At 49.6% G+C, this 20,182-nt stretch overlaps 5 protein-coding genes across 5 annotated transcripts; 2 read left to right on the top strand and 3 right to left on the bottom strand.

The window, feature by feature from the left end:
- Positions 1-570: 570 nt before the first annotated feature.
- Positions 571-10,701, bottom strand: FOIG_09164 (uncharacterized protein; the record flags this gene model as incomplete). The annotated part of the gene is made up of 11 exons (XM_031209355.1): positions 571-670; positions 727-1,688; positions 1,739-3,367; positions 3,419-8,261; positions 8,310-9,172; positions 9,227-9,469; positions 9,521-9,686; positions 9,737-9,866; positions 9,939-10,053; positions 10,108-10,175; positions 10,230-10,701. 11 exons carry the CDS (start codon positions 10,699-10,701, stop codon positions 571-573), a joined length of 9,591 nt encoding a protein of 3,196 aa, XP_031061392.1.
- Positions 10,702-11,346: 645 nt separating this feature from the next.
- Positions 11,347-12,885, bottom strand: FOIG_09163 (uncharacterized protein; the record flags this gene model as incomplete). The annotated part of the gene is made up of 1 exon (XM_031209354.1): positions 11,347-12,885. The coding sequence occupies one exon, from the start codon at positions 12,883-12,885 to the stop codon at positions 11,347-11,349; it is 1,539 nt and encodes a 512-aa protein (XP_031061391.1).
- Positions 12,886-13,610: 725 nt separating this feature from the next.
- FOIG_09162 (uncharacterized protein) lies at positions 13,611-15,581 on the top strand (the record flags this gene model as incomplete). Its single annotated transcript, XM_031209353.1, has 3 exons — positions 13,611-13,809; positions 13,867-14,466; positions 14,518-15,581. 3 exons carry the CDS (start codon positions 13,611-13,613, stop codon positions 15,579-15,581), a joined length of 1,863 nt encoding a protein of 620 aa, XP_031061390.1.
- A 515-nt stretch (positions 15,582-16,096) lies between these two features.
- FOIG_09161 (uncharacterized protein) lies at positions 16,097-17,806 on the top strand (the record flags this gene model as incomplete). Its single annotated transcript, XM_031209352.1, has 4 exons — positions 16,097-16,349; positions 16,400-17,109; positions 17,165-17,589; positions 17,641-17,806. The coding sequence occupies 4 exons, from the start codon at positions 16,097-16,099 to the stop codon at positions 17,804-17,806; spliced, it is 1,554 nt and encodes a 517-aa protein (XP_031061389.1).
- Positions 17,807-17,883: 77 nt separating this feature from the next.
- On the bottom strand, positions 17,884-19,952 carry FOIG_09160 (uncharacterized protein). The gene is made up of 5 exons (XM_031209351.1): positions 19,511-19,952; positions 18,718-19,457; positions 18,627-18,661; positions 18,155-18,574; positions 17,884-18,100 (listed from the first exon to the last, which is right to left on the bottom strand). The coding sequence occupies exons 1-5, from the start codon at positions 19,704-19,706 to the stop codon at positions 17,938-17,940; spliced, it is 1,554 nt and encodes a 517-aa protein (XP_031061388.1). The 5' UTR covers positions 19,707-19,952; the 3' UTR covers positions 17,884-17,937.
- Positions 19,953-20,182: the final 230 nt, after the last annotated feature.

Here is a 20,182-nt window from a genome sequence, read left to right as displayed (position 1 = left end):
CTGGTATTGGAGGGGGCGAAGGGGACGAATACGAAAACGAGGAGCTTAACAGTGCAACATCTCCCTTGGAAGCGGAGCCAGTCGGTCCAGGAGATTCTGACTCTACTTCCGGAGTTCGAACCATACAACCACAACTTTAGAGTCGTCAATTTAACAAACCCTTAGCAGACTCCAGCAACCCCAGGAAACTCAAGCCGGAAGGTGATATTGGAAGTCTATCAGGAAACCTATCCAGTGATTCCGAAGACTACCATGACAATGCCGGAGGGCACATCACCAGTAACGCACGTCGCCTGCGAAGAAGAGTACAGGGCACCAGCTTAGCCTTCCATGACCCTCCACCTGATACAAAACTCGGTGAACAGCAACTGGAAGGGGGAGTCTCTGAGAACGTTTCAGGACACTTGCCCACTAACGATGAAGAGGTTGATGAGGAATCCTCACTTCTTCGCAGGGAGCAGCTTCGACGTTTGCAGAAGACGCAACGCCGCGCGCTATCCTTCTAGGATATAGAGGTAGTAGTAAGAAAGGCGAATTTCTTGAAGTTATAAGAGATAAATACTATATATCCTATGCCGAAATAATGTTCTTCACAAGCTCTGCTGCACAATCCAAGGCCGCTCCAAAACGCTCCGCGCCCTTCACCGGACTGACAAAGCATACCTCAAGCCTATTGTTGTTAGTATGCATGCTTAAAGCAATCGCCTTGGGACTAGGGAGACTCACGAATTATCAAATACTGTATAATTCATCCATACAGACTCTGGGTTCGGCATAGTGAAGCCCGGATCTTCTGCTAGCTTTGTTTCCACCATCGTTTGCATAATTAGTTGCGGGTAGCCCCTCTTCCAGACAGGGTCGGAGAAAAGTTCGGGCATCTCTTCATCCTTCTGATCCTGCGACATGACCTCGATCACATCCATCAGCCTGAAGTAGTTGCGGCCCTCGGTCCCCTTGGCAATTTGCGCATTGCACTCGCGTGCCGCCTGTAGAAGTCTGGCACGAGCCTCGCTTCGGGGTACAGCATCGTCAAGAGCAGCGTCGCAAAAATCCATCACCGACTTCAGAACCACCTGCACAATCTCTGGACGGCCAAGGTGGAAATGCGCTGTTGATACGGTCTCCCAACTGGCTGGCAGGTAGCCAAAATGCAGCCGACTGGCTAGCTGGATTGTTAGGTCAACGGTCGCCTTGATGGGCGCGGAATGACTGAGCAAGAGCGTTTTGCCAAATGAATTAATGAGATGCGGGACGTATTGTCTTGTGGATGTGATGGCAAGGTAGTCCTGGCGGAGAGTGTCAATGCGACCATCAATGTCTTCTGTTGTTACCAAGGGGATCTCTTTGAGACTGGCTAGATCAACAGGAATGGTACCGTCGCTTGCTGCGGCATTACCAGGGTCAAGAGTGGTGATAGCATTCTGGAGTCTCTGTGAAAGCTGAGAAACCGTCATGAGATCAATCATGGAGTGCTCGAAGATGGTTGCCGAGCGCCCATTGGCGGTGACAATAATCTGGGTGCATTTGTCGTGCCAGCGGTTGAAAGAGTCCCCGATGTAGCCCGAGCGGACTCGGTCTGCACGCGTGATGGGGCTATTGTCATCAAGACACAGGACGAATACAGAAGCTTCTATGGTTTCGAGATAAACTGCATTCCTGCTGTCCAAAGAGAGCAGTCTCTGCCGATTCTAAAAGACTGTCAGTTGAATCTCAAGTTGAAGCCCAAAATGCCGCTTACCAGACCCCATGAATCGCGATTATCAGTGGCCAGCATGCCAGCCCAAGACCTGTCTTCCAAGTCCAAATCGACAATTGCTTGGTACGTTGCTTTCAGAGTGTCATATGAAACTGTGGTCTCTGCCTGCTTCAGCGGGACTTTGAAGAGATGCCCTCTTCGCAATACGGCAACGTACTCATTGTCTGGGTACTTCATCATTTTGTCACAGTCGACATTTGGCTCTCTTACGGCATTGAAAAGCCAGGATAACGAGTGCCCACAGTTAGCTCTGGTACCGAGAAAGTCAGGCTCCAGCCTGCCAGCGTCACGGTCGGCCTTGAATTCACACAAAGCTGTAGTCAGTATAGCCGCTCGCTCCGCCTGGGTGTGGACTGTCGGGCTATCAAAGTGAGTACCCAAGAAATTTCCAAAGGGCGCGAGTGGGTATCGACGCTTGAGATGCAAGGCCTTAAGAAGTAAGTCGGCGATCCAACTCTCGACGTTGGGATCATCAGCCTGGGCACGCAGTTTATTGTAGAGTCTGCGACCAAGACTATCTGGTGCTGCTAGGGCATGGGCTTTGCGGCTGAGCTCTGTGTACTCCTCTCGGGTGTGAGCGAAATGGCCGACGCTGTTGAGAAGATCCTTGACGGCCTCGTCGAGGTCGACGAGCGGGTACCTGGGTAACTCTTTGCAAGTCCGGCAACAATAGAAGCCGTGATTAGTCTGAGCCTGCTCGCCGGTCGATAAAGACGATTCTTCTGTGGCAGTGCCAATTTCTTTCGGTCCTGATTGCCTGATCTCATCAGGAATCAATTTAGATCGCGAAGCAACTGTGGCCGTGAGGGCTGTGATGCTGCCGGCGCCGCTCAATTCTGATGTCTGCAGATTAACCTGGAATGTGCGCACCATCCAATTCTTCAACTCAATACTGACGAGAGAATCCAGTCCGATTGTAGCTAAAGACTGATTGACCCGAATCTCTTCTATCGGTCGGTCGAGGAAGACAGCAAACTTGGCGAGTGCAGCGTCTTGGATCAGCTGCTCGGCCTCGACCATGGTCTTGACACCAGCCAGTGCCTCTACAAAGTCGATCTTGTCGCTTTTGGCGGCGCCAGTGGTCTTTTGCTCCAGTGTATGTTGTAATTGGTTGAAAACGGGATTATCGAGCAGATACTCGTCGTTGGCTTCCATCATTGACAGACGTGTTACTCCCTGAATTGATTGGTGTAGGCCATCCCTTTGAGCAAGATCTGTCATGAGGTATTCGAAGTTTGCAAAGAACTCGTCGAAGGAGATATCCATGACACTGTTTTGTCGGAGACTTGCCCTGATAGTGCTAATTGTGGTCTCATTCTGGGATGCCTCCAAAGCGCCGTGGGCATCAATGGAGACAGCGCCGATGTTGAGGGAGACATACTGAGTATGCGGGTGATTGGCATGAGCACGTGCAAAGGCATCTTGGAAGCCATTGCCAGCTGCGTAGTTTGACTGGCCAGACTTGCCAATCACTGACACAATAGATGACAGTGCCACGAAGAAGGCCAAGTCCGGGCTGGCGAAATACTTGTCTAGATTGATGGTTCCAACAATTTTGGGCTGAAGTGGCTGTTTCCACTCATCGACAGTCATTTGGGAAAAGGTTCGATCCTAGAAAGTGTCAGAATATTGCATTGGTCCATGTGGATAACAGCAACCTACCCTCAGAGCCAAAGCGCCCTGCACAACGCCTCTGACTGGAGGCAGCGCCCTGCAAAATGAGACAGCATTCCTCATCTGCTCCTCATCGGTGATGTCACATTTCAGTAGGTGGAGCTGACCACCATGCGCTTCCACTGCTGCCATATGCTTACGTCTCGTCTCATCGTCGATGGTGCGCCGAGAGAGGGAGACAATATGTCCGGCTCCACGGGCAGCGAAAAAGTGACATATCCGTGAGGGGAGATCGCCAAGACCTCCCGCCACGATGTAAGTTCCGTCTTTCCGGAGTCGCAGAGGTGTTGGTTGCGCTGGTAGACATTTGACTCTGGAAGTGGGCTGTGTCACGAGAACAACTTTTCCTATGTGCTTTCTCGCACTCACAAGGCGGAAAGCATCCTCGACCTGCTCGATGGGATACACCTTGGCTGGTTCCATCGGACAAAGTGCCCCTGACCCAATGAGTTTGACGATTTCACCAAGAACGCGGTATATCTGGTCAGCCTTTCGTGTAGCCAGGGTTATCAGATCAAAGGCATGGAACGTGATTGACTTTTCGAATGCAGCCATGCTCAAAAGAGAGGCTTTTTGCATCTCAGTCTTCACCAGATCAATAAAGACGCCCAAACTTTTAACGCAGTCAAGGCTCTCTCTAAGCATCTCTCCCGTTGATGTGCTCAGCACAAGATCCACACCCTCCCCGCCTGTAAGACGCATGATACTCTGTTTAACTGAACCTGACCGGCTAGAATAGATGTGACTCTCTGGGATGCCGTAAGTATCTATGAGAAATTGCCGTTTCTCGCGGTTTCCGACCATACAGAAGATCTCTGCTTCAATGGACTGGGCAAGTTGAATTGCCGCTTGCCCAACCGCTCCGGATGCAGAATGGATGAGAACGGATTGTCCTTTGTCGAGGTTGGCCAGGTTCCTAATACATTGGTACGCAGTCACATATGCGTAGGGTATTGATGCTGCTGTAGTGTTACTCATCCAGTTGGGCGTCTTGTGGGCATGGTATCCGTTGACACGTGACAGGTTGCTATATGGCTGAGCACCAAAGCCCATGACCCTGTCTCCCACCTGAAACGAGTCCCTCATATCTGGGCCAATGGCTGTTACTATGCCTGCGAATTCGCCGACCATTTGCGCATCGGAATTCATTTGTCCGAGGGCCACGCACACATCTCTGTAGTTGACCCCGTAGGCATCGGGTTTGACCTCGATCTGGTCAGCTCCTAATTCTGGCAACAAGTCACCATCCACGAATCGGAGAGAGCCTAGTAAGCCGGGAGTAGCGACTTCAAGCTTGAGAGCCCGGTCACCTTGATGAAGAGCAGTCTCTGTCTGGGCCATGGTGGAATCATTCCAGCTGCTACGAGTCCATTTCAAAAACGTGGCATCTGGCAATACCCGAGGAATCAATAGTCGGCCATTCTCATAGGCGATCTCAGGCTCCAGAGACTTTTCATCATGAGTCCCTGGCCAGAAGCACTTTTGTAAGACCCCAGCTACTGCCTGCCCGGCTACGTCGGGACTGGGAGCAGGATCACGGATGTCGAGGGTGACGAACCCAGTGTTGCCACTCTCGCGACGGAGGACTCGTATAAAAGCATTTACCACGCCCTTGTATGCCGTTGATACTGGATCGGGGGTATCTTGAATGACGACCCAGAGTATCTTGGCCTTTGAGGCAAGAAGAGCATTGAGTGTCGTGAATAATTGAGGCTGAGGGTCGAGGAGTAGAGGCGTCTCAGCGCGATCAACGACCAAGTAGAGCGTGTCCTCGCTGATATCTACTCGATCCCATGTGCACTCGCTTATCTGTACATCGGTCGAAGTAGACTTGATATACTTAGAAATCTCGACAATCCCATCATCGGCCATATCTTCGATGAGTACAATCCTATTGTTTCCCGTACTATGCCCGTTGGTGAACGGGGCCACAGCTTTGGAAACCATCATGCTGTTGCGCGCAACATGTATTCCACCAAAGCCGTTCCTTGATAGTATCGTATCCCATTGCTCTCTATACATCAGCGCAGTGTCCTCCCGGAACTCGTCCTCATGAGCCCACCATCCAGATAGGGTGCCAAATATAAGACCGATAACTGCGCCTTTAGGTGAGTTCTCGACGAGGATGAGGCTTCCGCCAGGGCGGAGAAGCTTTCGCACATGCTCCATCGTGGCATCCATCCGCTTCGTCGCATGCAGAACGTTCGATGCCACGATGACATCATATGATTCAGGCTGAAAGCCCTGTGCGAGAGGATCGCCTTCCACATCCAGCGTCTTGAAGTCCATATAAGACTCCCAGTCGGCGAAGGTGCTGCGAGCTTCTTCAAAGAAGCCGCTTGATATGTCCGTGTACGTGTACTGCCCGATGGGAAGGCCGCCACCACTGTTTCGACCGGCAATTCCACCGAGAAGTCGCTTTGTGCAGCCGCCCGTCCCCGCGCCAATCTCCAGAAAGCGAAGTCGTGGATTCTTGAATGTGAGAAGCTGAAGATATGCAACTGCAGCTTCATAGTCACCACTGAAGGTTCCACCCTCGTAAGCCCTTATCAGGAGGTTCCCCTCCAGCATAACACTCAAGGGATCGGATGTACCGCTTAGAATTCCGGGAAGAGCTCTGCCGACACGTGCAAGTAGTTGCAGCTCGGGTGCATTGGTGAGGGAGTCAATGCGCTTCAATATGCTGACTTCATCCTCCAAGCATAAGCCTGACATGATCTGGCTGCAATAGTCAGAGCTAACCCACTTCTTCATCCATTCAAGATACTTGGCTAGATGAGGGCTCGTGATCTCAACGTTGTTGGCCTCAACGTAGGTCAGTGCATCCCGGATCCAAATGGATGCCGCCTGGTCGGCTACAAGGAAACTTTCCTCAGCTTCGACAGCAGAAACTTTGCTTCCTTCATAGTTATATGTCATATTCTCATCCAAGCCCAGTGTGGTGGAGAGAAAATGAGAGAACGAAGCTTCTGTCATAAAATCCGCATCCAGGTTCCATTCTAGCCGATTAACTTTATCCTGGACGAAGGGCCGATTCTCGTCTTGATGCGCCTCGCCGATGGCTCTGAGGTTAACCAAAAGTTTGATGACTGGTCTGAGCTGGCCATCCATCTCTTCTTGGAAGACCCAAGACTGGCCTGTAGATGCTTTTGGCCCATCGGGCTCGATCTGCATGGCGGCAGTCAGGCTATCGCCTGCTCGTGACGAAACCTTGGCATCAATTTCCAGCAGAGTAATCTTGGTTGGAACACAGGGAGCGTTGGACACAAACTTCTTGAAAAGCATCCCACTGAGCTGGTGAATAGCATCGAGGGTGATCGGGTGAATGATGTGAGGTCTGAAGGAGCGATATGGCATCAAAGAAGCCACGTCTGGAACAATGATATCGAGAAGGCCTTGCTTGTTGCCGTATTTCAAAGAATCAATCGGACTGAATGCCCCGTCCCATTGGTTGCCGGTAAGCTTGGCGAACTCGTAGAACTCGGCCTTTGTCATCTCCATATTACAGCTCTGTAGAGCATCATTAAGGAGCTGCATCGATTCTTCCCTGCGCAAATCTGTTTCTCTTGTCCCATTCACTTCATCATCCTCAGTGCTTTCATATTCGACCGTAATTTCACCGGAGCAGTTTTCGGTCCATGATCCATTCGCATTGTCATATGACCAAATTCGGAACGTTTCCCAACGACTGCCTTCATATTGGCGTGAGGTGGACATGCTGAGCTGCACTTCAACTTCGCCAGACTGCTCGTCATTGTCTGACTCGTTGAGGACAATGGACTTCGAAATGACCACATCACGGAGGATGAATCTTGAAATCGACTGCTTAGCATCTCTCAGCTGTACAAGCTGCTTCATTGCCTCGATAGCCATGGTAAGGTAGCCTGCGCCCGGATACAATGTAAAGCCCTCGACCACATGATCACGCAGCCACGGCAAGGCGTCCAAGTTGATGAGATATCTCCAGCGCGGCTCTTGAACAGTGCTCGCCGGATCTAGTAGGCCGACTAAATCATGTGGTGGAAACTTGCGAAAACGATGATCCTTGCTTAGTCTAGACTCGTGCCAGAATGGAGCAAGATCCCAGGGATAAGATTTCAAATCTCGGATAGTTTCAGGCTCTCCTTCATCGCTCATCTTGAGTACGGCTTCCAGATCAACCTTGAGGCCTAGCTCAAAGATCTTGCCAGCGAGGGATAAGACTGTCTGTACAGCGTTCTTGTGACGCACGAGGGCAGAGAAGTATTCGAATTTGAACTTTGCGCCTCCTGATGGTGCAAGTGTTTGACGGGAAGGGCCTGCCAAGGCTGAATGAGGACCAATTTCGATGAAAATACTTGTGTCCATCCCCGGTTCGTTTCTTAATTGATCATCCCGCAGCAAAGCCAATGCCTGGCTGAATTTGACCTGCGATACTAAGTTCTCACTCCAGTAGTCGGCGCCGAATGCTGCTGATTTGGTTGTACCGGTGACGCTTGAGTAGAATGCAACATTCCTTCGTACGTCAGAGGACTCGATATTTTGCATCGCTTTATGGTAATCCTGTGCGATTCGCCGCATATGATGCGAGTGATACGCAGTGTCAACTTTAAGTTTGCGGGCAAAGATTCCCTCGGCGTCAAGCAGAGACTTTAACTCTTCAATGGCAGCCAAGTCTCCCGAGATTGTACTGCTCTCTGGGCTGTTCACACAGGCTACACTGACAATTCCAGTTGTAACCCTATCAATGTATCGCTGCGCTTCGGCCTCTCCGAGACTGACTGCCATCATAGAGCCAGGCACCTCAGCCGCTGCTTTTGCATTCGAGGAAGCAACACCACGGTGATAGGCACTATTGAACATCAGTTACATCGTTTCGTAGGATATGCACTTGACTTACACAATGATGGCGTTGTCTCTGCTCAAGGCACCGGCAGCATATGCAGCAGCAACTTCACCAGAGCTGTGGCCAACAACCCGGCTGGGCCTTATAGAAAGACTCTCTAGTAGATCCACAAGCGCAATCTGAATGGCCGTCGTCGCAGGCTGGGAGATCTCAGCCTCGCCAATCCTCGACTCGCTCTCCGCTTTGAGTAGCTCATCAATGAGACTCCACGAGCCTCCTTCACTCAGTATGGTACTCTCCATAGCCATCATTGACTGACGGAAGCATAGTGACAAGTTGATTAGTTCACGACCCATTGCATGCCATTGGGCACCTTGTCCGGAAAAGACAAAGGTGAGCGGTGCAAGAGTGGTCGCTCTCTTCGGATGAACCATCTGATCTAATTCTTCCAGCAGCTCCATGCAGGTCGATGAGACGATAGCTCGGCGGAATGAAAGAACAGACTTGCGAACACCCAGCGTGTAAGAAAGGCTGCGTAGAGTCTGAGGATTCAGTAGATGGGTATTTGCCCACTGCTTGGTATTCTCAAGTGTTGAGAGTAAAGCCTTCTCGGTTGATGCACTAACAACAAACAATTGCGGAGTAGAATCGATAATAGTAGTGACATCAGTAGAAATTGAAGATCCATTCGGAGAAGCCAAGTGAGTGTTTATGGATCCATTGGTGGCTCCATTACATGACTGAGTGCCATTCTGATCAGTGGATGTCCCATTCGTATTCCCGTTAAGCTGGTGTTTGGAGCCTGGATCCTCAAGGATAACGTGACAGTTAGTTCCTCCGTACCCAAATGAGTTGACAGATACTCGAGCGGGGCCATTGTGCTGTGGTGTTGGCAGCTTTGTAAGTTCACTCGGGATCTGCTTGCATGTTAGCGCGTCCTTTATCGAGTTTGATGACTTTAAAACTTGTACCTTTATCTTCTTCTCATAGAGCTTTAGAGACGGCTTTGGTTTGATGAAGTTGAGGTTAGCAGGAATCTGGCCATGTTTGAGAACGAGTATGGATTTCAACAAGCCAGCGATGCCAGAAGTAGCTTCAAGGTGGCCGATGTTCGTCTTGACTGAGCCGACGTATAGGTCATCTCTCCTGCCAGATCCTTCGCAGAAGACCTTGGATATCGATGCTATCTCCTCGCGGTCGCCTGCTTGCGTTCCCTAATTATTCTTCTTAGACTGAGTCTTCTTTTGACATGCCAAGAGACTTACAGTGCCGTGTGCCTCGACGAATGACGTATCGGCAGGATTCAGCCCAGCCTCTTGGTATACACGGAGGGAGAGAGCTGCCTGTGCCTCGCTGCTTGGAGTGTTCAGGCCTGGCGTTTTTCCGTCTTGGTTCATGCCCGAATTGGCGATGATGGCATGTACTCGATCACTGTCATCTTGGTAAACATGCTAAGTGGCTTCGAAGGATCCATGACTTACCCGTCCTTAAGCGCGTGGTCCAAACGCTTGAGTACTATTGTGGCAACCCCTTCACCGCGTCCATACCCAGCGCCTCTCGAGTCAAAGGCATAGGACTTTCCATCTGGATTGAGCATTCCCATGCCACTCACTACATGGATATCAGCGCGATGTTCGTGTCTGACTTACGATTCACAGGCAGTGCAGACGAAGAACAACTCACTTATGCTTAGAACGTCTGGTTGAATGACAAGCTGCGAGCCGCCAACCAAGGCGAGATTCGACTCGCCCAATCGAAGGCTGTGGCATGCTTGATGCAAGCCGACAAGACTACCAGACTACCCAAAGTCAGTAAAGCATTCTTGTGACATTTCAGTTCTTGGATTTCATACGCAGCCAGTGTCAATCGTCATGCAGGGACCCCGCAGGTCGAAACAGTACGATATTCGGTTTGATAGGACTGATTGGTGTAAGCCGTGAGTACAGGCATCATTGGCTAGCTGCATCGACTTACTAGACTCGCCCGTTCCATTCAGGTGCGTCCTACCAATCGTGGACAAGTCCTTGTGCCCCATGCGGTCGTAGCTCCTCTCGAATATGCTGGCATACACGCCAGTGTTGGAGCCGCGCAGCGTTTCAATGGGAATACCAGCGTCTTCGAGAGCTTCATACGTCGTCATAAGAAACAGACGCTGTTGCGGATCCATCGAGTGTGCTTCCGCGCTCGAGATGCCGAAGAACTTGGCATCAAACTGGGAAATGTCATCGTGGAGGAAATATCCGTGCTTGGTCACCATAGACTGCTTTGCATCTGGATAAGCATCGAACCACGAATCTGCGTTCCAGCGGTCTTTGGGAATTTCAGTCTGCCCATTGCGGCCCTCCGACAGCAGTTCCCATAGCTTGTCTAAGTTGTTAGCTCCACCTGGAAGCCTACAACCAACGCCGATAATGGCGATCGGGGTCGGGGGTATAATTCGAGACATGACGTTATTGCGACAACGATACGATGATTTTAGATTTGTATGGGAGAAACTATACAAACGGTCTACATATATCACCTTTTCTGTTCTTGTACACTATAACTATAACTTTTGTCAACTGGTCACGTATCTACTTCGCAGGCCAAGGTGTTCCCCCTCTTCGAAGGATTCAGGCTCGTCCCGTCCCTGCGGACGAAACAGCTCATTCTGGCTCGCGAGCCCGATGGATCACAGTTTTTGCCTGCGTCATAGTAACAATAGGCTAAATTGGTCGGCAGTCAACTATCAAGATCCGAAGTTCGCTCGCGCACGAGAATATCTCCAAGATCTGGTGGCGGCGCGGCTAGTCAATGCTTGTTTGCCGCTCTAGGCAAAATCGGAATCAATGGCTCCTTGTGGCCAGGCGTAGGATCGTGGAGCCATAAGCCTTCACTATAGTACGATTCAGAGCTCAGAAGGACAGATATAGTATAGCATTTAACCTGCCAATGGCAAATGAAAGATACCTATTATTTCCGACTGGAAGGATCGTGGGGTTGCATCAGCTACCCTAGAAGGTGGCGAAAGGATGGGTCTCAGACATGTATCGCACGCTCTATTGGACAGCAGCCCAAGAGCCGCAGAACTGTGCCTCACGTAAGCCAGATCCTACAACTTGCTTGGCCGTGCATCCGCGAGCCCGGCTAAATGCTCCTCCACTACAGCCCATGTCTCAGGCGGCAAGATTGCCATCATCCACGTATTACCCCCGCCATCCCTGCCCCCCACCTGGAACATGTTGCGAATATGCGTGTTATGCTCCAGCGAAGTCCACTGGTGCCATGCGAGCTTGCCCGGAGACTTGCCATGGCCGGCTACGGCTGGGGCAATGACACCGGGGGAGAAATCGATTGAGTCGAAAAAAGCCATTTTACTAAAATTGGACACGACCAGGACGAAGGAGTCTTGGGCGGCAAATACGGGCGGGTTCTCTTTGTCCTTAGCGTACGACTCCCGCAGGAGATGCAATTGCGCGTGCACTTGGGGCGCCTTGGTCAGCGTCGCCACGGACTCCCTCACTAAGAGGGCGGTCTTCGCTAGCGGCTGCTCCCGAAGCGCTCGAAGCGTCGTGTTGGTAGAGGTCGAGAAAGTTGCATTGGCGATGAAGACGGGGCTCGAATCGGGCTTGTCCTTGCGTTGAGGGAATGTTTCTGGTAGACAGTGTCTTGCCTCATACATGCCCATAATATGAACGGGCTGATCCACTGGAGGAAGGATACCACAGCAGAGCCGTGCCGCCCATGCAGCCAAAATATCGGCGTCACTCACAAATTTTCCATTCAAGAGGGCTCCCTTTGGAATGACTTCGAGTTTATCCGAATCGCGGCCACCGACAAAGTCCATCTTGATCCTCTGTAAGGTGGAGTCTGGTAACACGAGCATGCGCCGCACCGATACTGGGTATCTCGCGACATGCTCTAAGTATTTTTCGTACGTCTTTTTGAATGCTTCAGGGCTCAGTTGCATACCCGCCAGAGCGTAAGGTTCTCTGGGCGGCACTGATCCAATATTCTTCAGAGGGTCGTCGTATGCACCCATGAAAGGTGGGATATCATCGTAGCGTCCGTGAAGATCCATCGACCAGGCCAGGACCAGAGCTTTAATCCCCATGAAATCACATACCACATGAACCCAGCGGATACTGATCAACGTTGCATCGTTGAAGAGAGCTATGTGAACACCAATAATGGGCTCTTGTCGACGAATGTGTTCAGTAAAGTCAAGCGCCCATTCCGGTCCAAGGGTCAAGGAGTTGAATTGCGAAGTGATACCAGGAAACAATTCGGGCTTGCCTCTTGCCCTCGGGAGGTTTTTCGCAACAGGATGGTCCGTGGTTTTCACCGAGAAAGTCTCTTCTGAAAATTGAAATGCTGGACGCTCGTGGCTATATGTTCTTGGTGCATGGATCTCGAGCTTGCCGACTTTGTTGAACTGCAAGCGGCCGCCTAATTTTCTCCAATCGCCCAGGCTGAGAAGATGCGTGAGAGCTACGCACAGCTTCTTCGTGTCTAGGAGTGCATCGAAGCGCAGGGTCCAGTGTTGCATGTACCGATTGATAGGGGAGTCGTCGAACTCATGCAAATGGAACACAATGTCAGATGTGGACATTTTCCCCAGGTCGGGAGCAGTGGCATTTCCAGAAGACATTGAAGCCTACGCGTGGCTTGTGAGATATGATTTTAGAGACAGTTAGGAGATTATACCACCTTGGGTAGTAATTGAAAGCTTTCATAGCGAATTCTCGCTTCTGCCGACCCCGGAAATTAGTAAATCCTTCTTTGGAACTGTAGCATGGCCTCTCAAAATCCCCCGCATACCAGGACTTAGTCGGGCCGCTCCCCGGTTACTGGGTTTTAGGCAGATATCACTACAGGCTGCATAAAGTATGGTTTATATAACACTCAATAGCTACAAATAAAAATAACAGTTCAACTTCAAATACTTATTTAAATGCCCTCAAATGCTTTTTATAAGAGGCCATTAACTCATGGACAAACCTTGGGTCTAGGCTTGCAAGGGAGAGACAGATAAAAATACTCTACGCGTCTGGAATGTTTAATTTTAAATCATCATACTGTAAGACACTCACCTTCCACCAAAGCAAGATTCGACATCTACGCGTCTGGAATGGCCAATTTAAAATGTCATACTGTGAGACACTCACTCTATACCTCAGCAATATTCTCTGCAGAACATTGCTTGGCTGTGGGCCACCTAAGACATCTTACCCGATGTTTGAAAGTTGTTTCAATAGTGAATTCAAGGGAGAGATGTTCCCCGACGACCTTGTACTTAAAATCCTGAAGATTTCCTGCCATGAAATTTTGTTCTCTGTCGCTTACTGTAGATATTCTCAAAACATCATAAGAATCATGAAGAGCCATATCTTTGCAACTACTCTTTTAGGATCAGTAGGCATTGCTTCGGCAGCCGAATATCCTTCGATGGTTATGGACACTTGGTGCATTACGTACCTATCAACCTATCTTGCTCCAATATCTGGTCAGCCCAGTTTGTCACCGTCAAGACACTTGACATTTTTCGGAAACAGTTCCACTGCAACGGTCTCGAGTACGAAGTCTTCATACTTGCTACATTTGTGTTGAATCAGTATTAATAGTGTGGCAGACACAGACGAGCAGAGCATAATTGCTTCGGAACCTGGAACAACGCCTGACTTCTCAAGCTTCAATGTAGCACCAACCGAAGCACAAACTGGCTCTGGGGCGCCATCTTCTGGTTCAATAACCGAGCCAATTATCACACCTTCAGTGTCTACAACGGACATAACCTCTTCCGCCTTGCCCACCTCAACCGGTATTGTCGAACCACCCGGACGATCTGTCATCTTCCTCATACAGGCATCCAATGATCAAAAACGCGATATTGGAAAACGAGAAGCTGAAGGCTTTGTTGGCGCTGATAACCCCGACATTTGCACCTTTGCTTTGGTCTTCAATTTGGCTGAAGGCCAGCTCTTTGTTGGCGGTTTACCGACGTTTTACGCTGGCGAGGATTACAAGGCGCTGGGTGTCCAAGACGAAGACTCTTTTATCCAGGGCGCCATTACGAGAACCTTTGGAACTACAGGCCGAACACTTTTCTTCAGGAACTCAGACCTACCAAATGGCGAGGCAGGTTTCTGTCAGGACTCTAGTGGTCAAGTGTACATCACTTTTACTAGTAGTCCTCCTGGATGCTTCCCAGTTACTCTGGGTGTCTACGACGGTGAGATAATTGTCGATGCTTCTTTAATTCTACATGCTGATCAATATACAGTTACACAATGTCAAAATGGTCGGCTTGTAGGTTTTGAGACTTCGACTTCTGCTTTGGCAGTCTCCTCTGAGGCAAGCACGACTGAGAATGTCAGTTCCGGAAGTGTCAGTAGTGGAGAGTCTACAACAGCAGAAACGACCGTATCTACAGAGTTCAGTTCTCTCAGCTCTGTTGAGCCAAGTAGTACCCTCTCCGAAACATCTGATTCTGAAGCTTTTACCACCGCTTCTTCCCAGATTGTTGATACATCTGCCCCAGCCTCTTCACAAGTATCTGTTTCTGGGGCATCTTCCACCGTTTCTTCCCAGATCGTTGATTCATCTACCTCAGCCTCTGCGCAATCAACCAGTTCTGAATCCTCCACCGTTTCTTCCCAGGCTATCAGTTCATCTGCTTCAACCTCTGGACTTGAAGCGCCCACCACGGTTTCTTCCGAGCTTGTTCCGTCGTCTGTCACCACCCAATCGTCCATTTTCTCCAGCGACTCGACTACTGAGGCATCGTCGTCTACTGAGCTGGAGATTTCAAGTTCGCTCACCAGCACGTCAGAGGGATCAACCGGTACGACCACTGCAACTTCAGTTGGCTCAACCACAGAGACCCCGACTGAGCCAGCTAGTTCAGCTAGCTCAAGTACGTTCTCGAGTGCTGAAGAGACTACTTCAAACCCATCGACGACAATATCAGAGTCTTCAACAGAGATCACATCTACTACTACCGAGGCCAGTACCGCAGACACCACTACTGATCTCATGACGACTACGACCACTGCCGCGCTGAGTGAGTGCCGCAGCGACAGCAATCCACACACCGAAAGTGGTGTCGACTTTGATCTCTCCTGTGATAACAGTATCACAAGCGGTACATCGATAGGGGTAGTCCAGGCAAACAGTTTCAACCAGTGCGTGTTCTTCTGCGCTCAATCGTCTAACTGCGCTGCTATACAATATGAAAAGGCTACAATGCTCTGTAGCGGATTCAGTTCATTCACTGGAACTTCGGGGAACGCTCAGTTCGACGTTGCAGTAAAGCAGGTTGCTACTACGACTACGACCACTGCTTAGGCAGCCACAACTACAAGCGCAGCTCCTAATTCTAGTGGCCTCGAAAACCCATACACAGTTGACGGCGCAGCTATCTCTTGTCCTTACTATTTTTTCTTACTCTTTTGTTCTCACTCTTTAATTCTCAGCCTCTCCTTTAACCATTATGCAGAGTGATTCTAACGATGCATTCAAAGAACTGCCTTTAGCTACTGCCCTACATCATAACAGTTTCATTAAATAATTGACATTGAATATTATATTTTCCTTTCCATAAATCTCCAGAAATGTGAAAACTCTTTAAATGCAAAGATCCAAAGGATTCATTACTCCACATCTTTGCAGGGGCGTTCGGACTACTTAACTCAAAGCGTATAGATACAGCCGATGATCTATCTTTGAATGAAACGCTGCCCCATTTCCAAGCATAAAAATGGGACCTCCGAAGCACATATCCATTCTGTCGGTGATATAAGCCCCTCTGGTCAGCGCAGTTCCTGGTTACTCTCACTTTCATCTTACAAATTCTCGTCAGCATGGAGCAAAAGTCAGTGTTGCTACCAGCCAATATTACGGCCGCTGCTTTGTTCCAAGCCATTGCGTATCTAGTCGTTTTTTGGCTTGCATATCGTATGCTACTGGCAGTTTACAATATCTCGCCATTTCATCCTTTGCACCGCTTTCCTGGTCCTAAGATTGCTGCAGCAAGCTACCTGTACGAGGCATATCATGATTGGTGGCGGGTTGGGCGTTATGGACATGAAATCCGTCGCATGCACGAGCGCTATGGTAAGTTCAGCAGTTCTGTCCCTCGGAAAATGTCTGCTAACATAATGCAGGTCCAATTGTGCGAATAAACCCGGATGAACTTCATTGCTCAGACCCGTACTTCACAGACGAAATCTATGCTGGCCCTGGCCGAATCCGCGATAAATGGCAGCACCAACTAAACACGGGGGGGGCCGGTCCCGTTTCTGTGACTGGTTTCTCAACAGTTAATCACGAAGTTCACCGTATGCGGAAAGGGGCCTTGTCCAAATATTTCTCTCGTCAGCAGATGCTCAAACTTGAGGGCGAGGTGCAAGAATTGGCACAGATGACAGTCGACAAGATGCTTCGATTCGCTGGTCGAGAGCCCTTTGACGTGAAGGAAGCCTTTAACTGCTTTACGGCAGATATTATGTCTCAGTACGCTTTTGGTGAATCCATGGGCTTCATCGCTCAAGATGGTTGGGAGCCGAATCTGGCAACTTGGGTCAAGTCCTTTTTCCAGAGCGCCTACATGATGAGACATAATGTCTTTGCAAGGAAGATGGCTCAGCTTCTTCCGTTCCTATCTGACTACTTGGGTGAGGATATTAAAGCAGTCATGAGACAGATGAATGTTGTCATTCCTGGGTACATCGCGGCTGCTTTGAAGAACCCTGAGGGAGGAAGAGTTTTCGCCGATGTGATGGAGTCCAAATCATTACCAGAGTCAGAGAAATCCATGTATCGGCTATCGGGAGAGGGGTTCAATTTCCTCCTAGCCGGGACCGAAACTACTGCCGTAAGTAATTGCTCTTCATTTCATATACAACGTTGGTATTCATAGGTTTCAACAGGCCATCCTGACGGTTATCACTTACTATCTTCTCGCTCAGCCACTGACATATAGACGATTGATGGCCGATCTCGAAGGAATCGATCCGAACAACCTCAAATGGACCGAGCTCGAGCAACGTCCTTACCTCTGGGCCGTCATCCACGAAGCTCTTCGTGTAATGCCTGGTGTATCTCACCGCTCAGCCAGGATTGCCCGCGAAGAGGACTTGGTCTATAAAAGTCAGGATGGTAAAGTTGAGTGGGTGATTCCAAGAGGCACTCCCATCGGTATGACTTCAATGATCAATCACTGGAATAAAGAGATCTTTCCCAATCCGGACGAATTTGTGCCAGATAGATGGTTGGACGGGGGAAAGCCCAACTTCAAACTACAGAAGCTATTGATTGCCTTTGGTAAGGGTAGTCGTGCATGCATTGGTGAAAAGTAAGTTGCATGTTGTTCAAGCCCGGGTTTTGTGTTAACTTCTTTTTCAAGTCTCGCTTATTGTGAAGTCTACATCATGGCAGCTTTGCTCGCTTTTCGAGTTATTCCCAGGGCGCGCCTACATGAGACAACAATTGAGGATATCACATATGATCATGACTTGATCGTAGTACAGACGAAGAAGGGATCTATATCAGTCCGTATTGCTATCTCATGAGTCATAATCTTAAGCAGAGCAGGTTGGACTAAAGCTTCATATTACAAGTAACATCAATAGAGACTAGCTGTACCTGCAAACATGTACTTGTCTCTACCCCTCATGAGCAATATTTTGGCCAACCAAACCTCCTAAGCGTGTTCAACTTCTGTAACTGCACTCTTCATCTGCGCTTGGCTCTTGGCGATCCCAGCTGCAGAGTTCTGTCCATCGAAAAGAACGGCAATCTCTTCCAGAGTAGGGCCCTTCGTCTCGACGAAGAAGAAGTAGATCACGAGACACTCAATGACCAGGCTGGAAAACGATGTTAGTCTAGTTTATGCGTTGGCGCAAGTGGTAGTGACTTACATCACAATGTAAACGAAATAAAACTTCCATGCAAGCTGCTGCAACCCAAGAGGATTCACCCACTGGTTAAATACCCCTGAGAGAGCTGTAAAGCAAAAGCAGAGCGTAAGTCCCTTGGCCCTGATGTTATATGGTAGGATCTCAACAGTATAAGATACTGTCAATCCTGGCCATGCAGCACCAGCCACGCCGTAGAAGAGGAAGATCATAGCGACGACGGCAATACCAGCAGCAGACGATTCAGTCTTTGCGTAGACGGCGCTGCATGCAGTCCAGATGGTGAAGGATATGAGCATGCCAATGCCAGCGAAGAGGAAGAGAACTCTTCGTCCAACACGATCAACAAAGAAAGCAGCGAGAAGGGAGACAAGCCAGCACCAGATGGTGAGGCCACCGTTGATGTATGCTTGAGTGACAGCACTAGAATGTGTTAGCTTCTCTCGATAGTAATGCAGCATACATGTTCACTCACTCCGTAATACCGATAGTTTTCAGAATCGCGGCAAGCTGTGGTCAAGGTCAGTTTATACTCCCAGTCGCATCAGGCCTTGGGCTCCTCTTACATAGTATGAGACAAGACCGTTACCGCTGCACTGAGAGAAGATGGCAGTAGCAATAATCAGCCCGCATCGCTTGCGGTTACCTGGGGTACGCCAAAGCTCTGCCCATCCATTGTCTGATGATTCACGCTCGAGTCTGATGGTGTTGACGATCTCAGTGAATTCCCATCTGACAAAATCATCGTTATCGTCTCCGTTGCCATGGTACTTGACAAGAATCTTGCGAGCTTCCTCCTCACGTCCTTTACTAATCAACCATCGCGGGCTTTCGGGCACAATGAAGATGGCCAGAAGCTGGATACCAGGCATGAGACACTGCAGTCCGGTGGGAAGAACCCATTGGATGTTTCCAGTCTGGTTTCTCAGAGTTCCAAAGCATACCCAGGCCGCGATGATACTCCCGAGATACCAAAGCGTGTTATAAACAGTCGTGATCTTGCCTCGATGTCGGGGATGGGCGATCTCGGTGATGAGGAGAGGGCAAGTGGCGTTGGAAATGTTGGAGCCACAGCCCATGATAAATCGGCCGACGAGATATAGGGCGTCGCGTCGTGGTCCGTGGCCCTTTTGAGGAAAACACTGCATGAGGGCGCCGACAATGACGATAACACAACCAATAGCTGTGCCTTTCTTTCGACCCAGTCCATCGGCGACATATGGAGCGAAGAGAAGGACAAAGAGACCTCCGAAGCCGGGCATGGCGCCAAAGATACCTAGTCGACTTCCCTCTGGGTGATCAAAAACTATATCATCATGTCAGCTGAGAGGAGTACTGACGTTCAAAGAAATGACTTACATGTCTGCCATGATCCCATTGTCTGGAGACCGTTGAGCAAGCTAGAGTCGTAGCCGAGGGTAGTCGAGCCCATGAAGAGAAAGACCATCATAAGGTACAGCTTCCTCAGCTCAGTCTGTTTCCAGAAAGGCAAGGTTGAGCCTTGAGGAGCATGGGTCTCCTCTGAAATGTCGACATCAGTTTCCTTTGAGGCCATGATGAGCCAGAGTGTTGGTGAATGTGCCAATTGGTCAAGAGACTGGGAGTTGAAGCACCTATTGATGAAGGGATGATCTTGGCTGCTTCCCCGACGAGTTATATATCCAGGACGAGGAAGTGTCTGGCATCAGTGTCTATACTTGACAGCCACATACTAGTCAGAAATCAAGCCATGAGTCTCGTGCCAGTAAGTTACTGTGATACATCATGGTCCTTGCATGGTACTGTTTGCCATGCTTTTCCTGCTCTCCCCATGGGGAAGACAAGGTTGAGAAGTTTGTTTGGGAGACTAAATCACAACAGGCTAGGCCATTGGAGATGGTCCACCGCGCTGGTGGCTTTAATTGGACATGAATGTCTGCGCTTGATGACTACCTGCAGTCGAACCATTCTTATTCAGGGAAGGCCATTGAAGTATATCCGAGATTTCGGCGAACTGGTCCATACAGAAGACTCTAAAAGAGAGCAGGTGAT

The sequence above is a fragment of the Fusarium odoratissimum genome, assembly GCF_000260195.1.
Source record: "Fusarium odoratissimum NRRL 54006 unplaced genomic scaffold supercont1.14, whole genome shotgun sequence".
Classification (NCBI taxonomy): domain Eukaryota; kingdom Fungi; phylum Ascomycota; class Sordariomycetes; order Hypocreales; family Nectriaceae; genus Fusarium; species Fusarium odoratissimum.
Note: the sequence above shows the minus strand (reverse complement) of the source record. Positions and strands in the feature narration are given on the sequence as shown.